The following is a 23507-nucleotide window of genomic DNA, read 5'->3' on the forward strand; positions in this document are numbered from 1 at the left end:
GTCCTAACATCTCCTTATGGGGCATGGTGTCAAATTTTTCTGATTACGCTCCTGTGAAGCGACTCGGAATGTTTTACCACGTTAAACACACCATATAAATGTAAGTAGTTGTTCCAATGCACTCCTAGTTCGCTTCCCACGTTCTACCGTATGTCAACTTGAGGTCATCCAAAACCCCACTGTCCTAACTCACACCAAGTCCCGTTCGTCCATCACCCCTGTGCTCGCTGACCGACATTGGCTCCCAGTTAAGCAACGCCTCGATGTAAAAAAATCTCATCTTTGTTTTCAAATTCCTCCATGGCCTCACCTCTCCCATCTCTGTAATCTCCTTCAGCCCCACAACCCATTCCCCCCACCTCCCACCCTCACCCCCGAGATGTCTGTGCTCCTCTAATTCTGGCCTATTGAGCATCCCAGGTTTTAATCGCTCCACCATTGGTGGCCGAGCCTTCAGCTGCAAAGACCCAAGCTCTGGAATTCCCTCCCTAAACCTCTCCACCTCTCTCTTCTCCTTCTTTCACTCCTTAAAACTTACCTCTTTGACCAAGCTTTTGGTCACCTGCCCTAATTTCTCCTTATGTGCCTTGGTGTCAAATTTTGTTTTGTAACACCCCTGTGAAGCGCCTTGGGGCGTTTTGCTATGTTAAAGGCGCTATATTAATACAAGTTGGTGTTGAGAGAAGCAGGGCTGGTTTATTTAGGGCCTTGTTCATGTGTAACAGTCACCTCGAACTCACTCCGGAAACTCTGCAGTGCACCTGGCAGTGAGTCCCTGTGACATCTGGATGACAAGATCACTGCGTGACAGGGTCACAGGGTGACTGGGTCAGTGCGTCACAGGGTGACTGGGTCGGTGCGTGACAGGGTCACAGGGTGACTGGGTCACTGCGTGACAGGGTCACAGGGTGATTGGGTCACTGCGTGACAGGGTCACAGGGTGACTGGGTCACTGCGTGACAGGGTCACAGGGTGACTGGGTCAGTGCGTCACAGGGTGACTGGGTCACTGCGTGACAGGGTCACAGGACGACTGGGTCAGTGCGTCACAGGGTCACAGGGTGACTGGGTCACTGCGTGACAGGGTCACAGGGTGACTGGGTCAGTGCGTCACAGGGTCACAGGACGACTGGGTCACTGCGTGACAGGGTCACAGGGTGACTGGGTCACTGCGTGACAGGGTCAAAGGACGACTGGGTCACTGCGTGACAAGGTCACAGGGTGACTGGGTCACTGCGTGACAGGGTCACAGGGTGACTGGGTCACTGCGTGACAGGGTCACAGGACGACTGGGTCAGTGCGTCACAGGGTCACAGGACGACTGGGTCACTGCGTGACAGGGTCACAGGGTGACTGGGTCACTGCATGACAGGGTCACAGGACGACTGGGTCACTGCGTGATAGGATGACTGGGTCAGTGCGTCACAGGGTCACAGGGCAACTGGGTGACAGGGTGACTGAGTGACTGAGTGACTGAGTGACTGGGTGACTGGGTGACTGGGTGACTGGGTGACTGGGTGTCAGGGTGTCAGGGTGACAGGGTCACAGTCGAGGCGGCAATGCCTGCAGGAAACCCACGGGGGCAGATTGCTTCCTCCTGGTCGATTCTAGCTCCACACCCACCAAGATCCCAATCCTGTGATACTGACGGCACTAAGACCGGCATCAGGAATCTTGCCAATGCAGTCAGCGAAACACAGCAAATCAAACAAAGTGAGAAATGTAAAGGTGGAAGAAAGAGGTCAGGGAACGAGGGGCTGACCTTGAGGTGGGAGGTCAAAGCGGATGTGCCGGTCAAAGTGCATCGTGTCATGGAGTTTGCTGTCACATGATGCACAGAGATTCAGTGGAGTTTGGTTGTTAATCTCCTGACAATCGCCATGGTGACACACCTGAAAAAAAGAGGGATACTGTTAGTAACACAGCAAACACAGAGCAACACGGCAAACATGGAACAACACGCCAAACCTGGAGCAGCACGTCAAACACGGAGCAACACGCCAAACATGGAACAACACGCCAAACCTGGAGCAACACGCTAAATACGGAGCATCGTGCCAAACACGGACCAACACGCGAAACACGGAGCAGCACGCCAAACACGGAGCAACACGCCAAACACGGAGCACGACAAACTCGGAGCAACCCGCTAAACATGGAGCAACATGCCAAACACGGAACACGCCAAACACGGAACACGCCAAAGACGGAGCAACCCGCCAAACACGGAGCAAAACACCTCTCAAAGCCCAATATATCCTTGCTGAGGTTTGTGTGTGTGTAGAACTGTGTGTGTGTGAAGAGGAAAAGATATTCGCAAAGTGCGGGTTCTCTCCCTCTCTTGGTGAGCTCAGGATTTCATCTGCAATTTTGCTGAAAGTTGAGACTAAACTTGGGCCATGCCTGCCGCCTCCCAGCTGAGAGGAGTGCTTCAGTCCATCACTGTCCTCACCATACCCCAGAGCCCGTTATTAGAATGGACACAACTCTTTTGGTTAAAATTCAGCTTCTACCAAGATTTGAACAATGGACACAGCCATGGTACCCCAGTTACAGCTGTCACATCGACTAGCTGCCCAGCTGAAACACACAGTCACGTTAACATGAGCAGACGATGAAGCTGCTGGTTACATACATCTGGTACAGGCAGCAAAGGGGTACTGAGGTGCATGATCAGCCATGATCTTATTGAATGGTGGTGCAGGCTCGAAGGGCCGAATGGCCGGCTCCTGCACCTATTTTCTATGTTTCTATGTTTCTATCTCTCCCTCTTTGGCCCTTTACGGCTGTGTTCTGCTGCATCGCGCAGAGACACCGCACCCTGTCATGGGAACTGAAAGGAGGGAAGTTTTTGAAGCTATTTATTCAGGGGGAATAATTCCAATTTTGAGAGAGAGACAGACTCAGGTGAGGCTTATGTTATCCAGAAATCCGCGATCTGCACTCCTTATAATCTGCGAAAGTGGCTCTCAGCAAAACATCTCTTCAGGAAAGAGCAGTGAATTAAAGACTCCATACCCCTTGATCCCTTCAGCCATAAGGGCCATATCTAACTCAGGCAGGTATGACACAACTAATGCTTATTGAGGTTCTCGACCTACCTCAGGGAAACAGGAAGCGCCTTTGCTAACACGCTGGGCATTCTGCCACAGTTACAAACCTCAAACGAACTCAGTGTGAAACTTCCACTTCCCCCAAACACGTGCTGCTTCCCAGCCAGCCACAGCTGGCCACTCAGTCATTTAATTCACCGCTCTTTCCTGACGAGATGTTTTGCTGAGAGCCACTTTCTCAGATTATAAGGAGTGCAGATCGCGGATTTCTGGATAACATAAGCCTCACCCGAGTCTGTCTCTCTCTCAAAATGCTGCGAAAATTGGAATTATTCCCCCTGAATAAATAGCTTCAAAAACTTCCCTCCTTTCAGTTCCCATGACAGGGTGCGGTATCTCTGCGCGATGCAGCAGAGCACAGCCGTAAAGGGCCAAAGAGGGAGAGATAGAAACATAGAAAATAGGTGCAGGAGTAGGCCATTCGGCCCTTCGAGCCTGCACCGCCATTCAATAAGATCATGGCTGATCATTCACCTCAGTACCCCTTTCCTGCTTTCTCTCCATACCCCTTGATCCCTTTAGCCGTAAGGGCCATATCTAACTCCCTCTTGAATATATCCAACAAACTGGCTTCAACAACTCTCTATGGTGGAGAATTCCACAGGTTAATAACTCTCTGAGTGAAGAAGTTTCTCCTCATCTCGGTCCTAACTGACTTACCCCTTATCCTTAGACTGTGACCCCTGGTTCTGGACTTTCCCCAACATCGGGAACATTTTTCCTGCATCTAACCTGTCCCGTCCCGTCAGAATTTTATACGTTTCTATGAGATCCCCTCTCATTCTTCTAAACTTCAGAGAATACAGGCCCAGTCGATCCAGTCTCTCCTCATGTGTCAGTCCCGCCATCCTGAGTCTGGTGAACCTTCGCTGCACTCCCTCAATAGCAAGAACGTCCTTCCTCAGATTAGGAGACCAAAACTGAACACAATATTCCAGGTGAGGCCTCACCAAGGCCCTGTACAATTGCAGTAAGACCTCCCTGCTCCTAGACTCAAATCCCCTAGCTATGAAGGCCAACATACCATTTGCCTTCTTCACCGCCTGCTGTACCTGCATGCTAACTTTCAATGACTGATGTACCATGACACCCAGGTCTCGCTGCACCTCCCCTTTTCCTAATCTGCCGCCATTCAGATAATATTCTGCCTTCATGTTTTTGCCACCAAAGTGGATAACCTCACATTTATCCACATTATACTGCATCTGCCATGCATTTGCCCACTCACCTAACCTGTCCAAGTCATCCTGCAGCCTCTTAGCGTCCTCCTCACAGCTCACACCGCCACCCAGCTTAGTACCATCTGCAAACTTGGAGATATTACACTCAATTCCTTCATCTAAATCATTGATGTGTATTTTAAAGAGCTGGGGTCCCAGCACTGAACCCTGCGGCACCCCACTAGTCACTGCCTGCCTTTCTGAGAAGGACCCATTTACCCCGACTCTCTGCTTCCTGTCTGCCAACCAGTTCTCTATCCACGTCAATACATTACCCCCAATATCATGTGCCTTAATTTTGCAAACTAATCTCTTGTGTGGGACCTTGTCAAAAGCCTTTTAAAAGTCCAAATACACCACATCCACTGGTTCTCCCTTGTCCACTCTACTAGTTACATCCTCAAAAAATTCTAGAAGATTTGTCAAGCATGATTTCCCTTTCATAAATCCATGCTGACTTGGACCGATCCTGTCACTGCTTTCCAAATGCGCTGCTATTACATCTTTAATAATTGATTCCAACATTTTCCCCACTATTGATGTGAGATAGGACCAGAGATCAATTTAATTTCAAAATACAGCTGGGAATGCCCTTTAAATCCATTTGTTGTGTCGAGCTCTGAGTTGAGTATCATAGGACGAGTCTATGCACCTCACACTAACTTTCCACTTCCTGCCCCAATTAATATCCCATTTAAAGCTTTTCTCCCTTTTATCAAGATCTGGCCTTCTGTTTTGCAACAGATAAGAAAAGCTCCTCCTTCACAGGCTGAACTCAAAGCGGAGATTAACTGGCCAGTACCCCCCGAACCAGGAAAGAGTAAAGCTCCCTCTACACTGTCCCGTCAAACACTCCCAGGGCAGGTACAGCACGGGTTAGATACAGAGTAAAGCTCCCTCTACACTGTCCCATCAAACACTCCCAGGGCAGGTACAGCACGGGTTAGATAGAGTAAAACTCCCTCTACACTGTCCCGTCAAACACTCCCAGGGCAGGTACAGCATGGATGGATTAGATACAACAACAACAACACAAATTTTATTTATATAGCGCCTTTAACGTAGTAAAACGTCCCAAGGCGCTTCACAGTAGTGTTATAAGACAAAACAAATAAATTTAACACCGAGCCACATAATAAGAAATTACAGCAAATGACCAAAAGTTTGGTCAAAGAGGTAACTTTTAAGGAGTGTCTTAAAGGAGGAAAGAGAGGTAGAGAGGCGGAGAGGTTTAGAGAGGGAGTTCCAGAGCTTAGGGCCCAGGCACCTGAAGGCACAACCACCAATGATTGAGCAGTTATAATCAGGGAAGCTCAAGAGGACAGAATTTGAGGAACGCAGATATCTCATGGGGTCGTGAGGCTAAAAGAGATTACAGAGATAGGGAGGGGCGAGGCCATGGAGGGATTTGTAAACAAGGATGAGAATTTTGAAATCGAGGCGTTGCTTAACCGGGAGCCAATGTAGGTCAGCGAGCACAGGGGGTGATGGGTGAACGGCATCGGGTGTGAGTTAAGACATGGGCTGCCGAGTTTTGGATGACCTCAAGTTACGTAGTGTAGAATGTGGGAGGCCAGCCAGGAGTGAGTTGGAATAGTCAAGTCTAGAGGTAACAAGGGCATGGATAAGGTTTCAGCAGCAGAAGAGCTGAGGTAGGGGCAGAGGCGGGCAATGTTACGGAGGTGGAAAAAGGCGGTTTTAGTTAAATGTGGCCAGAAGCTCATTGCGGGGTCAAATATGACACCTAGCTTGCAAACAGACTGTTGCGAACAAGCTCCCTCGATACTGTCCTCTTAAACATTCCCAGGACAGGTATAGCACAGGTTAGATACAGCGTAAAGCTCCCTCTGCACTGTGTCAAAAAAACACTCTCAGGGCAGGTACAGCAAGGGTCAGATAGAGAGTAAAAATCCCTCTGCACTGCTCGACCTGGTGGCTGGGTCAAGATGCAGCATGTGGTCCAACTCCCTCCCGAAGCCCAGTCTCCACACACACTGCTCCTGGATGACCGGATAGGGGGGCCCCGCTCTGCATACTGTGTGGGGGCTCCAGCGAGTGATTGCTGGCTGCGCGATCCCCTTCCACTGCTCTTCCTACTCTTCTTCCAAAAAAAAGATACAAGGGAATCCACAATGCGGAGCTCAATGTTCCTTCTGTACAACTGGGGTGTGAGGGGGAATTGCAGCCACAACAAAAAGGCACAAGTGTAGACGGGTGGCCCAGTAACCAACAGCAGAAAATAAAGCACCCAAATCACCTGATAAGTAAACCTTCACCAAAAGCCCGCTGGCTCTTCACATCCATTGCTGCCCTTCCCCGAGCACAGAGTTATCTCGAATGACTGATACGGCTGGGTAGGTGACGCAAATCAGGCGTTAATAGCGTGCGTTGGAATGCATGGCCAATCTGTGTCGCCGTCGCTTCAGCAGGATGTCCCGCTCAGTGGGATTGGATCCTCCGAGAATCCACCGCAAATATCCGTGGGGAAGCGTCCGGCATTTCGGCCGAGCCCCCGGAGCCTTCTCCGCCTCTCCCGCCTGGAAATGTTGCCTCGAGGTTGCTTGTAAAGGTCGTGGGTCAGAGTGTTCTCGTGGTTTGGGGTAACTGGCTGGAGGTGAGGTGACTGGGCCAGTCAGTGAGTGTTTGACCGCTGCCACCCATTGTCTGCAGTAATAATCGGAGTGAAGAGGGGCAGACTTAGCTCTGATTCAGCCTCATGCACGCTTTGTAGAGGAGGGCAGGGGACCTGGCACCCAGCGGGCAGGCTGCACAGCTTGGCAGTAGAGGTGGTCTGTGGATGTCAGAAATCCTCCAGTTTTATAATTAACCTGAGCATTGATGGGCTGTAACCCAGAGCTCGAGCCTGCAACTGGAGGGAAAGAATGGAGCAGTTTCAACGCTCAGCGGACAGGGAACAGGCAGCTGTGTAAATATGGTGCTCAGGGCAGAGCCCTCTCACACCCAGAATATCAACCGGCTCTACAAACAGGCCCACCCTCAGCCACCAGGTCTGGCTGCAATCTATTCAGGAGCGACCCGCTCAGACACGGAGCAAGCACTCTACTCCTTTAACCCTTCCACTGCTAAACTCACGCTGAGCTTAAAGCTCTCGGCTCCCTTGTTATTCTAGTTTTCTCCCTCCTCTCCTGAAGGCACGAATTCTCACTCCCTCCAATACCAGAAACCTGCCCTCTGGTATTGCACCCAACTGGCCGACGTGAATAAGCAGCCATTAAATTCAAGCCTGATCCTGTCCATACTATAGCACAAAAATCTAAGCTGACATTCCCAGGGCAGTACTGAGGGAGCTGCACTGTCGGAGGGGCAGTACTGAGGGAGCAATGCACTGTCGGAGGGGCAGTACTGAGGGAGCGTTGCATTGTCGGAGGGACATTACTGAGGGAGCGCCGCAATGTCGGAGGAGCAGTACTGAGGGAGCACTGCACTGTCGGAGGGGCAGTACTGAGGGAGCGTTGCATTGTCGGAGGAGCAGTACTGAGGGAGCACTGCACTGTCGGAGGGGCAGTACTGAGGGAGCGTTGCACTGTCGGAGGAGCAGTACTGAGGGAGCGCTGCACTGTCGGAGGGGCAGTACTGAGGGAGCGCTGCACTGTCGGAGGGGCAGTACTGAGGGAGCGTTGCATTGTCGGAGGAGCAGTACTGAGGGAGCAATGCACTGTCAGAGGACCAGTACTGAGGGAACACTGCACTGTCGGAGGGGCAGTACTGAGGAGGCACTGCACTGTCAGAGGTGCCGACTTTTGGATGAGAAGTTAAACCGAGGTCCCGTCTGCCCACTCAAGTGGATGCGAAAGATCCCAGGGCACGATTCGAAGAAGAGCAGGGGAGTTCTCTCTCATGTCCTGGCCAGTATATATCCTTCGATCAACAGCACTAAAAACAGATTATCTGGTCATTGTCACATTGCTGTTTGTGGGATCTTCCTGTGCACACATTGGTTGCCACATTTCCTACAGTCCAACAGTGACTACACTTCAAAAGTACTTCATTGGCTGAGTGCTCTGGAATGTCCTGAGGTCGTGAAAGGAGCGAGTAATTCTCTCTTTTTATCTTTTATACCGAGGTTAGAGAGAGGGGCAATCAGCCAGGGTTCCTGCTCCTGATCACTGCCCAGTGACCCCTGGGTTAGAGAGAGGAGAAATCAGCCAGGGTTCCTGCTCCTGATCACTGCCCAGTGACCCCTGGGTTACAGAGAGGAGAAATCAGCCAGGGTTCCTGCTCCTGATCACTGCCCAGTGACACCTGGGTTAGAGAGAGGGGAAATCAGCCAGGGTTCCTGCTCCTGATCACTGCCCAGTGACACCTGGGTTAGAGAGAGGGGGAATCAGCCAGGGTTCCTGCTCCTGATCACTGCCCAGTGCCACCTGGGTTAGAGAGAGGGGAAATCAGCCAGGGTTCCTGCTCCTGATCACTGCCCAGTGACACCTGGGTTAGAGAGAGGGGGAATCAGCCAGGGTTCCTGCTCCTGATCACTGCCCAGTGATCCCTGGGTTAGAGAGAGGGGAAATCAGCCAGGGTTCCTGCTCCTGATCACTGCCCAGTGACCCTGGGTTAGAGAGAGGGGAAATCAGCCAGGGTTCCTGCTCCTGATCACTGCCCAGTGATCCCTGGGTTAGAGAGAGGGGAAATCAGCCAGGGTTCCTGCTCCTGATCACTGCCCAGTGATCCCTGGGTTAGAGAGAGGGGAAATCAGCCAGGGTTCCTGCTCCTGATCACTGCCCAGTGCCACCTGGGTTAGAGAGAGGGGAAATCAGCCAGGGTTCCTGCTCCTGATCACTGCCCAGTGATCCCTGGGTTAGAGAGAGGGGGAATCAGCCAGGGTTCCTGCTCCTGATCACTGCCCAGTGATCCCTGGGTTAGAGAGAGGGGAAATCAGCCAGGGTTCCTGCTCCTGATCACTGCCCAGTGACACCTGGGTTAGAGAGAGGGGGAATCAGCCAGGGTTCCTGCTCCTGATCACTGCCCAGTGATCCCTGGGTTAGAGAGAGGGGAAATCAGCCAGGGTTCCTGCTCCTGATCACTGCCCAGTGCCACCTGGGTTAGAGAGAGGGGAAATCAGCCAGGGTTCCTGCTCCTGATCACTGCCCAGTGATCCCTGGGTTAGAGAGAGGGGAAATCAGCCAGGGTTCCTGCTCCTGATCACTGCCCAGTGATCCCTGGGTTAGAGAGAGGGGAAATCAGCCAGGGTTCCAGCTCCTGATCACTGCCCAGTGATCCCTGGGTTAGAGAGAGGGGAAATCAGCCAGGGTTCCTGCTCCTGATCACTGCCCAGTGCCACCTGGGTTAGAGAGAGGGGAAATCAGCCAGGGTTCCTGCTCCTGATCACTGCCCAGTGATCCCTGGGTTAGAGAGAGGGGAAATCAGCCAGGGTTCCTGCTCCTGATCACTGCCCAGTGACACCTGGGTTAGAAAGAGGGGGAATCAGCCAGGGTTCCTGCTCCTGATCACTGCCCAGTGATCCCTGGGTTAGAGAGAGGGGGAATCAGCCAGGGTTCCTGCTCCTGATCACTGCCCAGTGATCCCTGGGTTAGAGAGAGGGGGAATCAGCCACGGTTCCTGCTCCTGATCACTGCCCAGTGATCCCTGGGTTAGAGAGAGGGGAAATCAGCCATGGTTCCTGCTCCTGATCACTGCCCAGTGACACCTGGGTTAGAGAGAGGGGGAATCAGCCAGGGTTCCTGCTCCTGATCACTGCCCAGTGATCCCTGGGTTAGAGAGAGGGGAAATCAGCCAGGGTTCCTGCTCCTGATCACTGCCCAGTGCCACCTGGGTTAGAGAGAGGGGAAATCAGCCAGGGTTCCTGCTCCTGATCACTGCCCAGTGCCACCTGGGTTAGAGAGAGGGGAAATCAGCCAGGGTTCCTGCTCCTGATCACTGCCCAGTGACACCTGGGTTAGAGAGAGGGGGAATCAGCCAGGGTTCCTGCTCCTGATCACTGCCCAGTGATCCCTGGGTTAGAGAGAGGGGAAATCAGCCAGGGTTCCTGCTCCTGATCACTGCCCAGTGCCACCTGGGTTAGAGAGAGGGGAAATCAGCCAGGGTTCCTGCTCCTGATCACTGCCCAGTGATCCCTGGGTTAGAGAGAGGGGAAATCAGCCAGGGTTCCTGCTCCTGATCACTGCCCAGTGACACCTGGGTTAGAAAGAGGGGGAATCAGCCAGGGTTCCTGCTCCTGATCACTGCCCAGTGATCCCTGGGTTAGAGAGAGGGGAAATCAGCCAGGGTTCCTGCTCCTGATCACTGCCCAGTGACCCCTGGGTTAGAGAGAGGGGAAATCAGCCAGGGTTCCTGCTCCTGATCACTGCCCAGTGCCACCTGGGTTAGAGAGAGGGGAAATCAGCCAGGGTTCCTGCTCCTGATCACTGCCCAGTGCCACCTGGGTTAGAGAGAGGGGAAATCAGCCAGGGTTCCTGCTCCTGATCACTGCCCAGTGATCCCTGGGTTAGAGAGAGGGGAAATCAGCCAGGGTTCCTGCTCCTGATCACTGCCCAGTGCCACCTGGGTTAGAGAGAGGGGAAATCAGCCAGGGTTCCTGCTCCTGATCACTGCCCAGTGCCACCTGGGTTAGAGAGAGGGGAAATCAGCCAGGGTTCCTGCTCCTGATCACTGCCCAGTGACACCTGGGTTAGAGAGAGGGGGAATCAGCCAGGGTTCCTGCTCCTGATCACTGCCCAGTGATCCCTGGGTTAGAGAGAGGGGAAATCAGCCAGGGTTCCTGTTCCTGCTGGAAAGTGTCTGTGTGAATGCCGAGATCAGGATCAGACTTGCCTGGAAGTAGAAAGGTTATTGTTTGCTGGTCTGTGAATAATTCAGAAATTGATCGTGATCTTGCAGAGTGATTACAGAACCATCACCCAGCGATCAGACATCACTACAGACCCATCAGTCCTTTAACACTGATTGCTGAGTTAATCAACTGTAAATTCTACATCTGGTATAAACTCTAAAACAATAAATGTACGCATCACAGAACAGCACTAATCATAGGACTCCTCGCTTTGTCACAGTCCAGGTGACCGTGAAATTTATCGGCCCCTTTATATTCTACACCTATTTCAGGATGTGGTTCTGCTGTTAGACCTATCCCATTTATCCAGTGTGCAGAGATAGTGGGTAAAACAGAGAGAGGGAGAGAGAGAGAGGGAGAGAGAGAGAGAATCAGGAACAGTGAGAGAGAGAGAGAGGGAGAGAGTCAAGAACAGGGAGAGAGATAGAGAGAGAGAGGGAGAGAGTCAGGAGCAGAAAGAGAGGGGGAGAGAGCGAAGAGAGTGGGAGAGTGAGACAGAGAGAGAAACAGACAGAAAGAGAAAGACATAAGGGGAGAGATAAAACCAGCTTAAATGAGACAGAGGAAGAGACAGGTTGAGGGAAAAGAACAGAGAGACAGATGGGGAGAAACAGTAAAAGGGAGGCAGAGAAAATGAGCGGGAAAGACAGAGCTATTGAAAGAGAAAGAAAGAGAACGGCAAACAAAGAAAGCCTCTCTCTAAATAACACAGAGTGAGTGGAGAGCAGGAGCACAGGAAATAATGCGCATTGGCAGCTGGCTCCGTGCCGTCAGCCCCTGAGGCAGACCAGCCTCACACGCTGAATTGCAGGTTGACAAACTATTCTGTGACCTTGACTGCAGCCTGCACTGGGGCTCACGCTGCAGGGCACTGAGCCAACACAGAACCCTGACACCTTTTGCACCGGATAGTGTCCCACAGCAGGGGGCAGCAGAGAGCTGGATCCCAGTGAGAGTCAGCACCTTCAGGGGAGGGGGGGCCCTGAACCCCAGTGAGAGTCAGCACCTTCAGGGGAGGGGGGACCCCTGAACCCCCAGGTCTCCCAGTTGCCACAGACTAAACTCTGGTCCAACCAGCAATACAACAGGCGCAGGATAATCCCTTCTAATTACCCGCAGGGAGCTGTAACTCTGCCAGTCCATTTATTTTCCTCTCCCCGCCCCACCTCACTGTCACTGCAGCCCGAGGCTATCGATGCTGCCGCACAATACACCTGACACCGTTGGGACTTCCCATCAATATATCATTAGCACAATAGGAGCTGTGCTGGGCTTGGGCCCACACTGGGCCTCTCCGCAGTGAGGCCTCGTCACCAACTTGGCCCAGCCTGTTGCACTGTGCCCCATCGCTCACCTACATCCGAGATGCGGAGCTAAAGTTACAAACTTCTAATCTTGGGAAGCTTCAGAACCACTGTCCCCTGGATTTTCACTCTGTGAGGTCGCCAACAATACTGTTAAAACCAAGGGAGAATGAGCTGGTGCCATGACAACAAAGAGCTCCAAACATTATGGCATCATTTCAGCACTGCCTTCTGCCGAGGCCACCGACAGGCCTCAGCATAAGGCAAGGCAGACTTGATTTATACAGCGCTTTTCACGACCTCAGCACGACCCAAAGCGTTTTACAGTTTGTTTCGAAGTGTAGAAAAAGAAGCCAATGCAGCAGCCAATTTGTGCACAGCAAGCTCCCACGAACAGCAATGTGATAATGACCAGACGGTCTGTTTGAGGGGTAAATATTGGCCAGGAGATTGGGGAGAACTCCCCTGCTCTTCTTCGAAATAGTGCCATGAAATCTTTTACATCCTCCGAGAGAGGCCAGGCAGGGCGTCGGTTTACCATCTCTTATGGAAGACGGCATCTCCGACAGTGCTGCACTCCCACAGTAGTGCACTGGGGCTGTCAGCCTGGATTTTTGTGCTCTAGTCTCTGGAGTGGGACTTGAACCCACGACCTTCTGACTCAGAGCCGACAGAGCTACCCACTGAGCCACGGCTAACACCTAAAGTAGAAAAAGGAGCCCTCAATGTGGGGCCGACAGAGCAGGGGGGCTCAGCACTGGGGCACTTGACACAGGATGTTTCAGGGGACTTAGCACAGAATACAGTGCCAATGGGAAGCCTTTTAGTGAAGTGAGCTAATTGTTTGGCGTGTGTTCATGGAGCGCTTTGAATCACAGAGACTCTCCCAGCCTGCTCTCACACTGGCTCACTATCTGTCGCCACACTCACAGCTCCTTTCATCATCAGTCGTTCATCACTGATTCAGAAAAGGTCACCGACTCGGCCTGATCAAAGGCTCTGGAACTTACTGCTTGGTTCAGTTCCGTGTTAAATCAATTCTGCTAGTGGAGAGATAAATCCAGGTCCTCACTCACTCCTGTGTGCCCAACGACCTTTTAATAAAATGCCTGTGGATAGCCTGACTGTGTGAGGAAAACGCAGTTTATCAGATTGAGGAGCACTGATTCAATCAGATCACGGCTGACTTGTACCTTAGTTCGTTTTTCCCGCCTCTGCTCCATATCCCTCAATACCCTTAACCCAACAGAAATCTGTCAATCTCAGTCTTGAAAGCTCCAATTGGCACCCAGCATCCACAACCTTTTGGGGGAGCCAGTTCACGATTTCCACTACCCTTCATGTGAGAAAGAGCTGCCTGATTTCACTGCTAAGTTGCCTGCCTCTAATGGTAAGGCTATGCCCACTTGTTCCTGATTCCCCCACCACGGCAAATAGTGTCCCTCCAGCTTCTTTATCGAATCCCTTTATCAGTTTAAACACCTCGATTAGGTCACCCCTCAGCCTTCCATGACGGAATACAAGCCTTGTTTATGCAAGTTGTCCTCCTAATGGTATCATTCTGGTGAATCAGCACGGACCCTCCAAGGTCAATATATCCACCCTGAGCTGTGGGGCCCAGAACTGAACGCACTTACTCCAGGTGGGGTCTGACCAGAGCTCTGTACAACTGAAATTAAAATGAAAAAGGCTCCACTGAGCATCGTAAAGGAACTTGTCGATAACTGTAGCCTGCCTGTCGCTCTAAACGTGTCCGATTTGCATAATTTAGTGTTGCTGTAAACACAGCCCTTAAATAACGCACCATTCGTCACTCTGGGGCCACAGTTTCTGGGACTGTAGGCGTCAGTGAGGTGGAAAACTTTTTAAAGTGCAATGATTGCGCGAGCAGACTCTCGGGTTGTCTGGCATCGCCCACAGGCAGCGGAGGGGCAGACAGTGGATCGAAATGCATTTTGGCATCGTCACTGCAGGGCTGTGCAATTCTCACCTCCCACATGTTGCAGCTATTAATTCCCTAACGCGGCGTCACCTAATCACCTAATCCCCACTTCCTGGTTTCTCTCCTATTCTTCACTAAGTTCCTGGAATTTGAAGCAATGAGTGAAAATCTGGGTCACTGAAGGAGGTCTGAACAGGTCCACTGCCTTTCAGGGCAGCCAGTAACTGCCCGGGATCGCAGGCTGTACTACCACAAGGATCCACGTTCGATACACACTCTCTGCGGCTCTCTGATCTCAGCCCTTGAATTAGGGGGTGAAAAATCAGCCGGAGTCCCAGCATCTGATCACCAGTGCTGGAAAATGTGTCTGGGTGTGTGTGTGTGTGTGCGTGACTGTGTGTGTGTGTACTGAGTGGCAAGTGGAAAGGAGAGACAGGATTGGCCTTAGCTGTGATGTTCGAGGGGCTGCCTATGATGATGATGGTGATGCTTCCCATGGCTCAATGACCCACCTTAGCTGACACTAACAATGGCCTGCTGCGTGAGGTGCCAGAGAGCAGCCAGTGCCTGCAACACCTTCTGGAGGGGGGGATAAATGGCAGCAAGGAAATTAATAAATCAGATTATTAACCTGCATACTGCATGGTTTCAATGTCCATTGATTACAATTGAATCCTGCTGCTCCGCGACACAGCAACAACCTGCTCACATCACCCAGCCACATCGCCCAATCACATCACTCAAACGCATGGCCCAATGAAATCGCCCGCTCGCCACATCGCCCAATCACACCGGCCACTCGCCACATCGCCCAATCACATCGGTCACTTGCCACATCACCCAATCACATCGCCCGCTCGCCGCATCGCCCAATCACATTGCCCATTCGCCACATCGCCCAATCACATCGCCCGCTTGCCACATTGCCCAAATACATCGCTTCCCCTTCCCCCATCTCCTCCTCATTTCAGGTCCAGGAAAAACACCCAAAAGAATTGAACTCTAAATAGCCCCAAACCCATGGAGTAGAGCAACGTCCCAGGGTCTGGAGACTTGCGGCAAAGACGGGCCAGTCAATGTCGAGGCTGAGGGTCTTCGATCCCAGAGGCACTGTCCGTTTGCAGGCCAGTTGAGGCGGGGCAGCCCCTGGAGACGTGCTCTGACTGCAAGTGTCACTAGTATCTCCCTCTGTACTAGGGGACAACACGGGCATTAGGTGTTACTGTAAAATACCCAGGCACCTTTAGGAGGGTAGCACAGCCTCGCGATCAGAGACTGCTGGCCTCGCCATCCTGGGGGATTTCCATCTTACACTCTCACCCGGGCGGGGAAGAAACATTGGGATACTGGTCTCCGTTAAACAGAGCCACTGAGGAAGCCAAACCAGACACGGCAGTCTCCACACCAGAAACATCAGCCGGTTGACAGGTTCGACGGTAAAGCTTGTATCGGCTGAGCATCGATCCAAACTCCACTCCTCACACATAGCGGGAGGGGACCGAGAAAGAAAGCAAGATAAAACTGAGATGGACTGCGACTGTTGGAAGGGAAAGAGCTACTCACTGCAGGCAGCACCACACAACACAGTCTATTCCTTCCACTTTCTGAAGACTCTTTGGGCAGGAACAACAGCCGGCAGAAACTTTATAGTGTTTGTTCAGCGACGGGTACTGGAGTGAGGAACAGGACCCTAGAGCCTACTCGCAGTGTCAGACACTCACTCCCTTTCCCTCTGTCATGTGCTCCCATTGTCTGGGATGGACATTACTTCCCAGGAAAGCTTTGCTCTGAACCAGCTGTGGCAGGAGGAGGTCAGACACGGTCAAGGGAACAGAGGGGGCCTCTGGATATTCTCCCCACTTTTCCCAGAGAGGAAAGGAACATTTCCTGGGAAGGAACATAAATTTCAAAGGAGCCAAACACATCAAAGTGATCAGGCTGTGTACGGCTGCAATCAAAAACCATCAGGACTTATCAAAATAAAGACAAATATTTCTAATCAATTATTAAAATGGCATAAAGATTTCTGTCCATTATTAGTGTAAATATCACACACTAAACTCTGTTCACTATCAGTGTAAATATCACACACTGATCTCTGTTCACTATCAGTGTAAATATCACACACTGATCTCTGTTCACTATCAGTGTAAATATCACACACTGATCTCTGTTCACTATCAGTGTAAATATCATACACTGACCTCTGTTCACTATCAGTGTAAATATCACACACTGATCTCTGTTCACTATCAGTGTAAATATCACACACTGATCTCTGTTCACAGTGTAAATATCACACACTGACCTCTGTTCATTATTAGTGTAAATATCACACACTGATCTCTGTTCACCATCAGTGTAAATATCACACACTGATCTCTGTTCACAGTGTAACTATCACACACTGATCTCTGTTCAATATCAGTGTAAATATCACACACTGATCTCTGTTCACTATCAGTGTAAATATCACACACTGATCTCTGTTCACTATCAGTGTAAATATCACACACTGATCTCTGTTCACTATCAGTGTAAATATCATACACTGACCTCTGTTCACTATCAGTGTAAATATCACACACTGATCTCTGTTCACTATCAGTGTAAATATCACACACTGATCTCTGTTCACAGTGTAAATATCACACACTGACCTCTGTTCATTATTAGTGTAAATATCACACACTGATCTCTGTTCACCATCAGTGTAAATATCACACACTGATCTCTGTTCAATATCAGTGTAAATATCACACAATAAACTCTGTTCACTATCAGTGTAAATATCACACACTGATCGTTGTTCACTATCAGTGTAAATATCACACACTGATCTCTGTTCACTATCAGTGTAAATATCACACACTGACCTCTGTTCACTATCAGTGTAATATCACACACTGACCTCTGTTCACTATCAGTGTAAATATCACACACTGATCTCTGTTCTCTATCAGTGTAAATATCACACACTGACCTCTGTTCACTATCAGTGTAATATCACACACTGTCCATTATCAGATACGGTTTTGTATGCTGCCTCAAACTTTGACCGTGTCTGTATTTTGACGCTAGTTTCTATGATGAAGTAGATTGCCTGCTCACAGAGTCTGTGTGCGAGCTGCCTGGAATGGTGTTTATAAAGGGTCGGATCTGAGAGAAGGGGTCTCCGAGAGTTTAAACAGCGGACAGATGTTTCCTGCAGAAAGAATAGAAACTGAATGGAAAGGATTGAACTGCGAATGGCCATTGTTTAAATCTGTTGCTGCCGGGAACTCCTACCGAACCGCCCGAGCTGCTTCTTGTTGTCTTGCCTGCAGCTGGATCAGGAAGCAAGATGCAAGATGCACAGTGCCCGCTAGCTCAGCAACCCTGGCACTGTCCCTGGCGAGTGCCCATCAATATAACAGGAGCTGGCTGCTGTGGGACTGAGAGGACGGAGAGCAAACAGGCAGACAATGATGAAAAAGAAATCAAGTAAACTGTGCACCTACAACAAAGGGAGGTGGAGGAGGGGAGGTGAGTGCGGGGGAGAGGTGGGGATGGATTAGAGGCAGGGAGGGCGAGGGCGAAGGTGGAGGCAGGGGGTAGGGAGGGTGAGGTATGGGGTGGGTGGGGGAGGGGAAGCTAAGCCCGTTAATGGCCCCGACTCAACTTGGTTCATTGTCTCATTAAAAGTTCTCAATTTGTTTCACATAGAAGTGCAGTGAGTGTAATACAGGCAAATGTGGCAGCCTGATTGCACACAGCAAGATCCCACAAACAGCCACGAGATGAAAGGCCACTCGATCTGTTGGTTGAGAGAGGAATGTTGGCCCAGCATCCTGGGAGAACTCCCTGCTCTTCTTCCAATTGTGGCTGAGGGATCTATAACACCCGCCCAAACTGGCAGACGTGGTTTAATGTCGCCCTCTCAGCACGGCACTGAACTGACCTGACTTGAGGTCAAGCGTGCGACCAACGAGCCAAGCTGACAGACTGAGGGGGACCGGCAGTTCACAATCTACAACATTCCTGGAGGTAAATTAGCAAAAATTCTGAAACTCACATCCTCGTCCTGGGATTTGCCGAAGTCTGGGGGAGTCTCGGGGACCTGGTGAGTTGAGCCCGGCCAAGGGTCCTGCTGCATTTGCTTCATCACCGAGCCTAACACATCCGCTTTTAAAATTAGGAGCAAACTCAGGACAGATTCATAGTAAAGCAGTTCAGCAGCCCCACAGTCTGGGTGCTGGATCCTCCCAGGATTAGGAGAGTGAAATAAAGATGGTTCTGACGAGAACGCTGCTTTAATTTCAATCTTCGACAGGCTGAAGCCCTGGATCAACGAAACGTCCGGCAGGAAGGTGTTGCTGGAGCTGTGTGTGTGTGAATAGGAACCCCACTGTACTGTCTGCCCGTGCTCCCTTGGGCAACGACTCACTGAGCACACCAACAAGGGACGATTAGCTGTGCGTGACTCCTCAGGGAGGGGCTGTCTGATACAGCATACACTGTCTGAGGATCTTGTACAAGCAAAAATAAAAACTACAGACAGCGCTGGGAGCAGTTCCCAGGTGAGTTAACCCTCGAGAGCCCGGGCCCAGACTAACATGGAAAACACAACCCTGATCAACAGTCAGAACCGAGAGCTCAGAATGCACCTGGGCTGCATCTAACTCCCCGACCCATTAGTGCCTGGACCACATTCAGTGCCCAGCACCAGGTGACAGAGGTTAGGCACAGTCTGGGGAGGGGGGAGGGGGTCTACCCCATTTTTAGGGCAGTGCGATCTCTCCTCCCCTCCCCTCCACCATCCTCTATCCTTCCCCTTTTCTCCTCTCCCCCTCACTCCTCCACCTCTTCTTTCCCCGCTCACTCCTCCACCTCTCCTTTCCCCACTCACTCCTCCACCTCTCCTTTCCCCACTCACTCCTCCACCTCTTCTTTCCCCACTCACTCCTCCACCTCTCCTTTCCCCACTCACTCCTCCACCTCTCCTTTCCCCGCTCACTCCTCCACCTCTCCTTTCCCCACTCACTCCTCCACCTCTTCTTTCCCCACTCACTCCTTCACCTCTCCTTTCCCCGCTCACTCCTCCACCTCTCCTTTCCCCACTCACTCCTCCACCTCTCCTTTCCCCACTCACTCCTCCACCTCTCCTTTCCCCGCTCACTCCTCCACCTCTCCTTTCCCCACTCACTCCTCCACCTCTCCTTTCCCCACTCACTCCTCCACCTCTCCTTTCCCCGCTCACTTCTCCACCTCTCCTTTCCCCGCTCACTCCTCCACCTCTCCTTTCCCCACTCACTCCTCCACCTCTCCTTTCCCCACTCACTCCTCCACCTCTCCTTTCCCCGCTCACTCCTCCACCTCTCCTTTCCCCGCTCACTCCTCCACCTCTCCTTTCCCCGCTCACTCCTCCACCTCTCCTTTCCCCGCTCACTCCTCCACCTCTCCTTTCCCCACTCACTCCTCCACCTCTCCTTTCCCCACTCACTCCTCCACCTCTTCTTTCCCCGCTCACTCCTCCACCTCTCCTTTCCCCACTCACTCCTCCACCTCTCCTTTCCCCGCTCACTCCTCCACCTCTCCTTTCCCCACTCACTCCTCCACCTCTCCTTTCCCCACTCACTCCTCCACCTCTCCTTTCCCCGCTCACTCCTCCACCTCTCCTTTCCCCGCTCACTCCTCCACCTCTCCTTTCCCCGCTCACTCCTCCACCTCTCCTTTCCCCACTCACTCCTCCACCTCTCCTTTCCCCACTCACTCCTCCACCTCTCCTTTCCCCGCTCACTCCTCCACCTCTCCTTTCCCCGCTCACTCCTCCACCTCTCCTTTCCCCGCTCACTCCTCCACCTCTCCTTTCCCCATTCTCTCCTCTCCCTCCACCCCTTTCCTCTTGACCTGTTTTTGATTTGGGGGTTCAGACTGAGGCCTCACTCGCCCTGTTTCCTTTCCTTGGTAATGAGTGACCTTCGCCTATGGTCCCTGATTTTTGGGGGTGTCTCCCGATGGCCCATTTCCCCCCCCACCCCCCAGGTTTCATTTCCTCGCTAGTAGTGATAGGCCTCAGACCTGCCATCTTGGGCCTTGCCTCCCATGACCCTGCGACCCCACTCTGACTCCTGAATTCCTGACCCCTGAACGCCGCCCTTCCCACTTCCCCCGGGAGCTTTCGTCCAAGCTAAACCAGCACCAAACATCCCCAAACATCCTTTGCAAGCACTTAACAAGTACGTAGGACAGTATTAACTCTTAACTTGCCTCATCAAACTAAGGGCTTATTTTTACCACCTGAAATCTTAAACTTATCTTTCAAGTTGATTTTGTGGCCCAGAGGGGAGCCGTGTACCGTAGTCATAGTAACGGCAAAACTGTACATGTTCCGACCAAGCAATGCAACGTCAGTTAGCGATATATTGTGCATCATGTTCACTTCCTGTAACACTTTACCTGTCACACTCTGTTTAGCATTCCCTCCGTTACAGGGCAGCAAACGTTCTCTCTCACTCGGAGCAATGCCACGCGGAAACTGCGAGAATTTACATAAAGAAACCGGGAGCATCCATCATACTTTACATGAAGCAACAAATCTCAACACGGGAAAGAAACCCAGTCACCTCTTGCTGGATTTTCTGACCCTGTTCTGAGCGGGAGAAAGGCGGCGGGGGGGGGGGCATTGCCAAGGGGCAGAGGCCAGGGGAGGCCGAGCGCAGGGGGCCAGGGCCAGGGGGCGCGGCATGGCTGGGGGATGGGGACACTCCTGCTGGGCGGGGGTGTTAGCGGGGGGGGGGCGGGGGCAGTCCGTGGAGGATGGGACATGTGGTCATGTGGTACGGCTAAAGCTCTGGGCACGAGCAGTCCCCACCACCTCAGGAACTCACACTGTCACACTGGGCGTCAGTCACTGCATTTATCCTTTGAGATCCCAGCTCATTATGCCGGATAAAGAATTGGAACAGGGAGAAGAATGGCAGCTCCCAGAAGGGTAGTTCTATGGTTCGTGAGGAGAGCTCTCTATGACACTCGGGGGTTAAACATAATTGGAGTTTACACCGATTCTCTCTAAATCGTCCACTGAAACTCCAGGGGACAATCAAGAGAGTCCCCAGAAATTCAACCCTTGTTTCCTGGGATCGGTGGGGTTTCCATGAAGTGAGGCTGCCCTCCACGGGCCAGCAGGCTAACTGCACCCACACCAGTCTCCTGGGGCCCCCCTGCCTTTATATAGCGCCTTAACTTGTCTCTGAGGACATCCCAAAGTGCTCACAGAGTAAGGTGCTGTCACTGTTATGTGGGCAAACACAGCAGCCTTTATACATAAGAAATGGGAGCAGGAGTGGGCCATTTGGCCCTTTGAGCCTGCTCCGCCATTCAATAAGATCATGGCTGATCTTCTACCTCAACTCCACCTTCGCGCACTATCCCCATATCCCTTGATTCCCTTAGTTTCCAAAAATGTATCGATCCCTGTCTCAAATATACTCAACGACTGAGCATCCACAGCCCTCTAGGGTAGAGAAGTCCAAAGATTCACCACCCTCTGAGTGAAGAAATTTCTCCTCATCTCAGTCCTAAATGGCCAATCCCTTATTCTGAAACTGTGACCCCCTAGTTCTAGACTCCTCAGCCAGAGGAAACTGCTTCACAGCATCTACCCTGTCAAGTCCCTTTGGAATTTTATATGTTTCAATGAGATCACCTCTCATTCTTCTAAGATCTAGGGAATATAGTCTATTCAATCTCTCTTCATAGGACAATCACCCTATCCCAGGAATCACTCCCTCTAAGGCAGGTTTATCCTTCCTTTCGTAAGGAGACCAAGGGGCCAAAATTCACCCCCGCAAGAAATGGGTCGCACCTACCGTTTTTGTAGTGTTTTGGCCGCCCCAATCTTGCGAAAGTCAGCTCTTTGTCGTTTTTTTTCGAGCGGGGCAGAAGTCGGTCATAATGGGGGCGGAAGTGGGAGTGGGAATGGAGTGACCATCATAGTGGGGGCGGGACAAAATCTCTGCCGCTGTCAAGTCATCAGCGCTGGGCTGGTGAGGTCATCGCATTGGTGCGTCACAAGGTCGCTCCCCTTCAGTTAAAGGCGAGGGCCACAGCAAACTCTGCATCTTTTTAAGTTAGGTTCACTGGGCCACCAGGGAGGGTTTCAGCCGAGCCAGTGGCCTGGCACCCAAGAGGCCCGGCCAAACCCGGGAGTATAATTGCCAGGCCGACCTGGTAGTCAGACGACCAAAAAAAAGATGGCGGCCGCGACAGTAGGTCATAAAAACATAAGAAATAGGAACAGGAGTAGGCCATACGGCCCCTCGAGCCTGCTCCGCCATTCAATAAGGTCATGGCTGAACCGATCATGGACTCAGGTCCACTTCCCCACCCGCTCCCCATAACCCCTTATCCCCTTAGCGGTTATGAAACTGTCTATCTCTGTCTTAAATTTATTCAATGTCCCAGCTTCCATGGCTCTGAGGCAGGGAATTCCACAGATTTACAACCCTCTGAGAGAAGAAATTCCTCCTCAGCTCAGTTTTAAATGGGCAGCCCCTTATTCTAAGATCATGCCCTCTAGTTCTAGTCTCCCCCATCAGTGAAAACATCCTCTCTGCATCCACCTTGTCAAGCCCACTCATAATCTTATATGTATTGATAAGATCACCTCTCATTCTTCTGAATTCCAATGAGTAGAGGCCCAACCTACTCAACCTTTCCTCATAAGTCAACCCCCTCATCTCCGGAATCAACCTTGTGAACCTTCTCTGAACTTCCTCCAAAGCAAGTATATCCTTCCTTAAATACGGAGACCAAAACTGCACGCAGTATTCTAGGTGTGCCCTCACCAATATCCTGTATAACTGTAGCTAGACTTCCTGCTTTTATACTCCATCCCCTTTGCGATAAAGGCCAAGATTCCTGATCACTTGCTGTACCTGCATACTATCCTTTTGTGTTTCATGCACCAGGACCCCCAGGTCCCGCTGTACTGCAGCACTTTGCAATTTTTCTCCCCTTTAATGGCGGCCGCACCGCTATTTCAAAAACAATACACCAACAGAGAAAGCTGAATTTCGCTTCTGGGGCACAAGTTTGGCGGTGCACACTTTGATGACGCACTTCGGAGGCTTCGACAGCA

General features: G+C 51.5%; 1 protein-coding gene across 2 annotated transcripts in view; it reads right to left on the reverse strand.

Annotated features, from left to right (window-relative positions):
- The window catches only part of LOC139228892 (pleckstrin homology domain-containing family G member 5-like), a 126692-nt gene that overhangs the window by 77037 nt on the left and 26148 nt on the right, over nt 1–23507 (reverse strand). For both annotated transcript variants that reach the window (XM_070860382.1, XM_070860383.1), the window contains exon 3: nt 1762–1891. In XM_070860382.1, coding sequence (XP_070716483.1) covers nt 1762–1891 — 130 coding nt within the window. The remainder of the gene's footprint in view (nt 1–1761; nt 1892–23507) is intronic.

The sequence above is a fragment of the Pristiophorus japonicus genome, chromosome 18 (genome assembly GCF_044704955.1).
Source record: "Pristiophorus japonicus isolate sPriJap1 chromosome 18, sPriJap1.hap1, whole genome shotgun sequence".
NCBI lineage: Eukaryota > Metazoa > Chordata > Chondrichthyes > Pristiophoridae > Pristiophorus > Pristiophorus japonicus.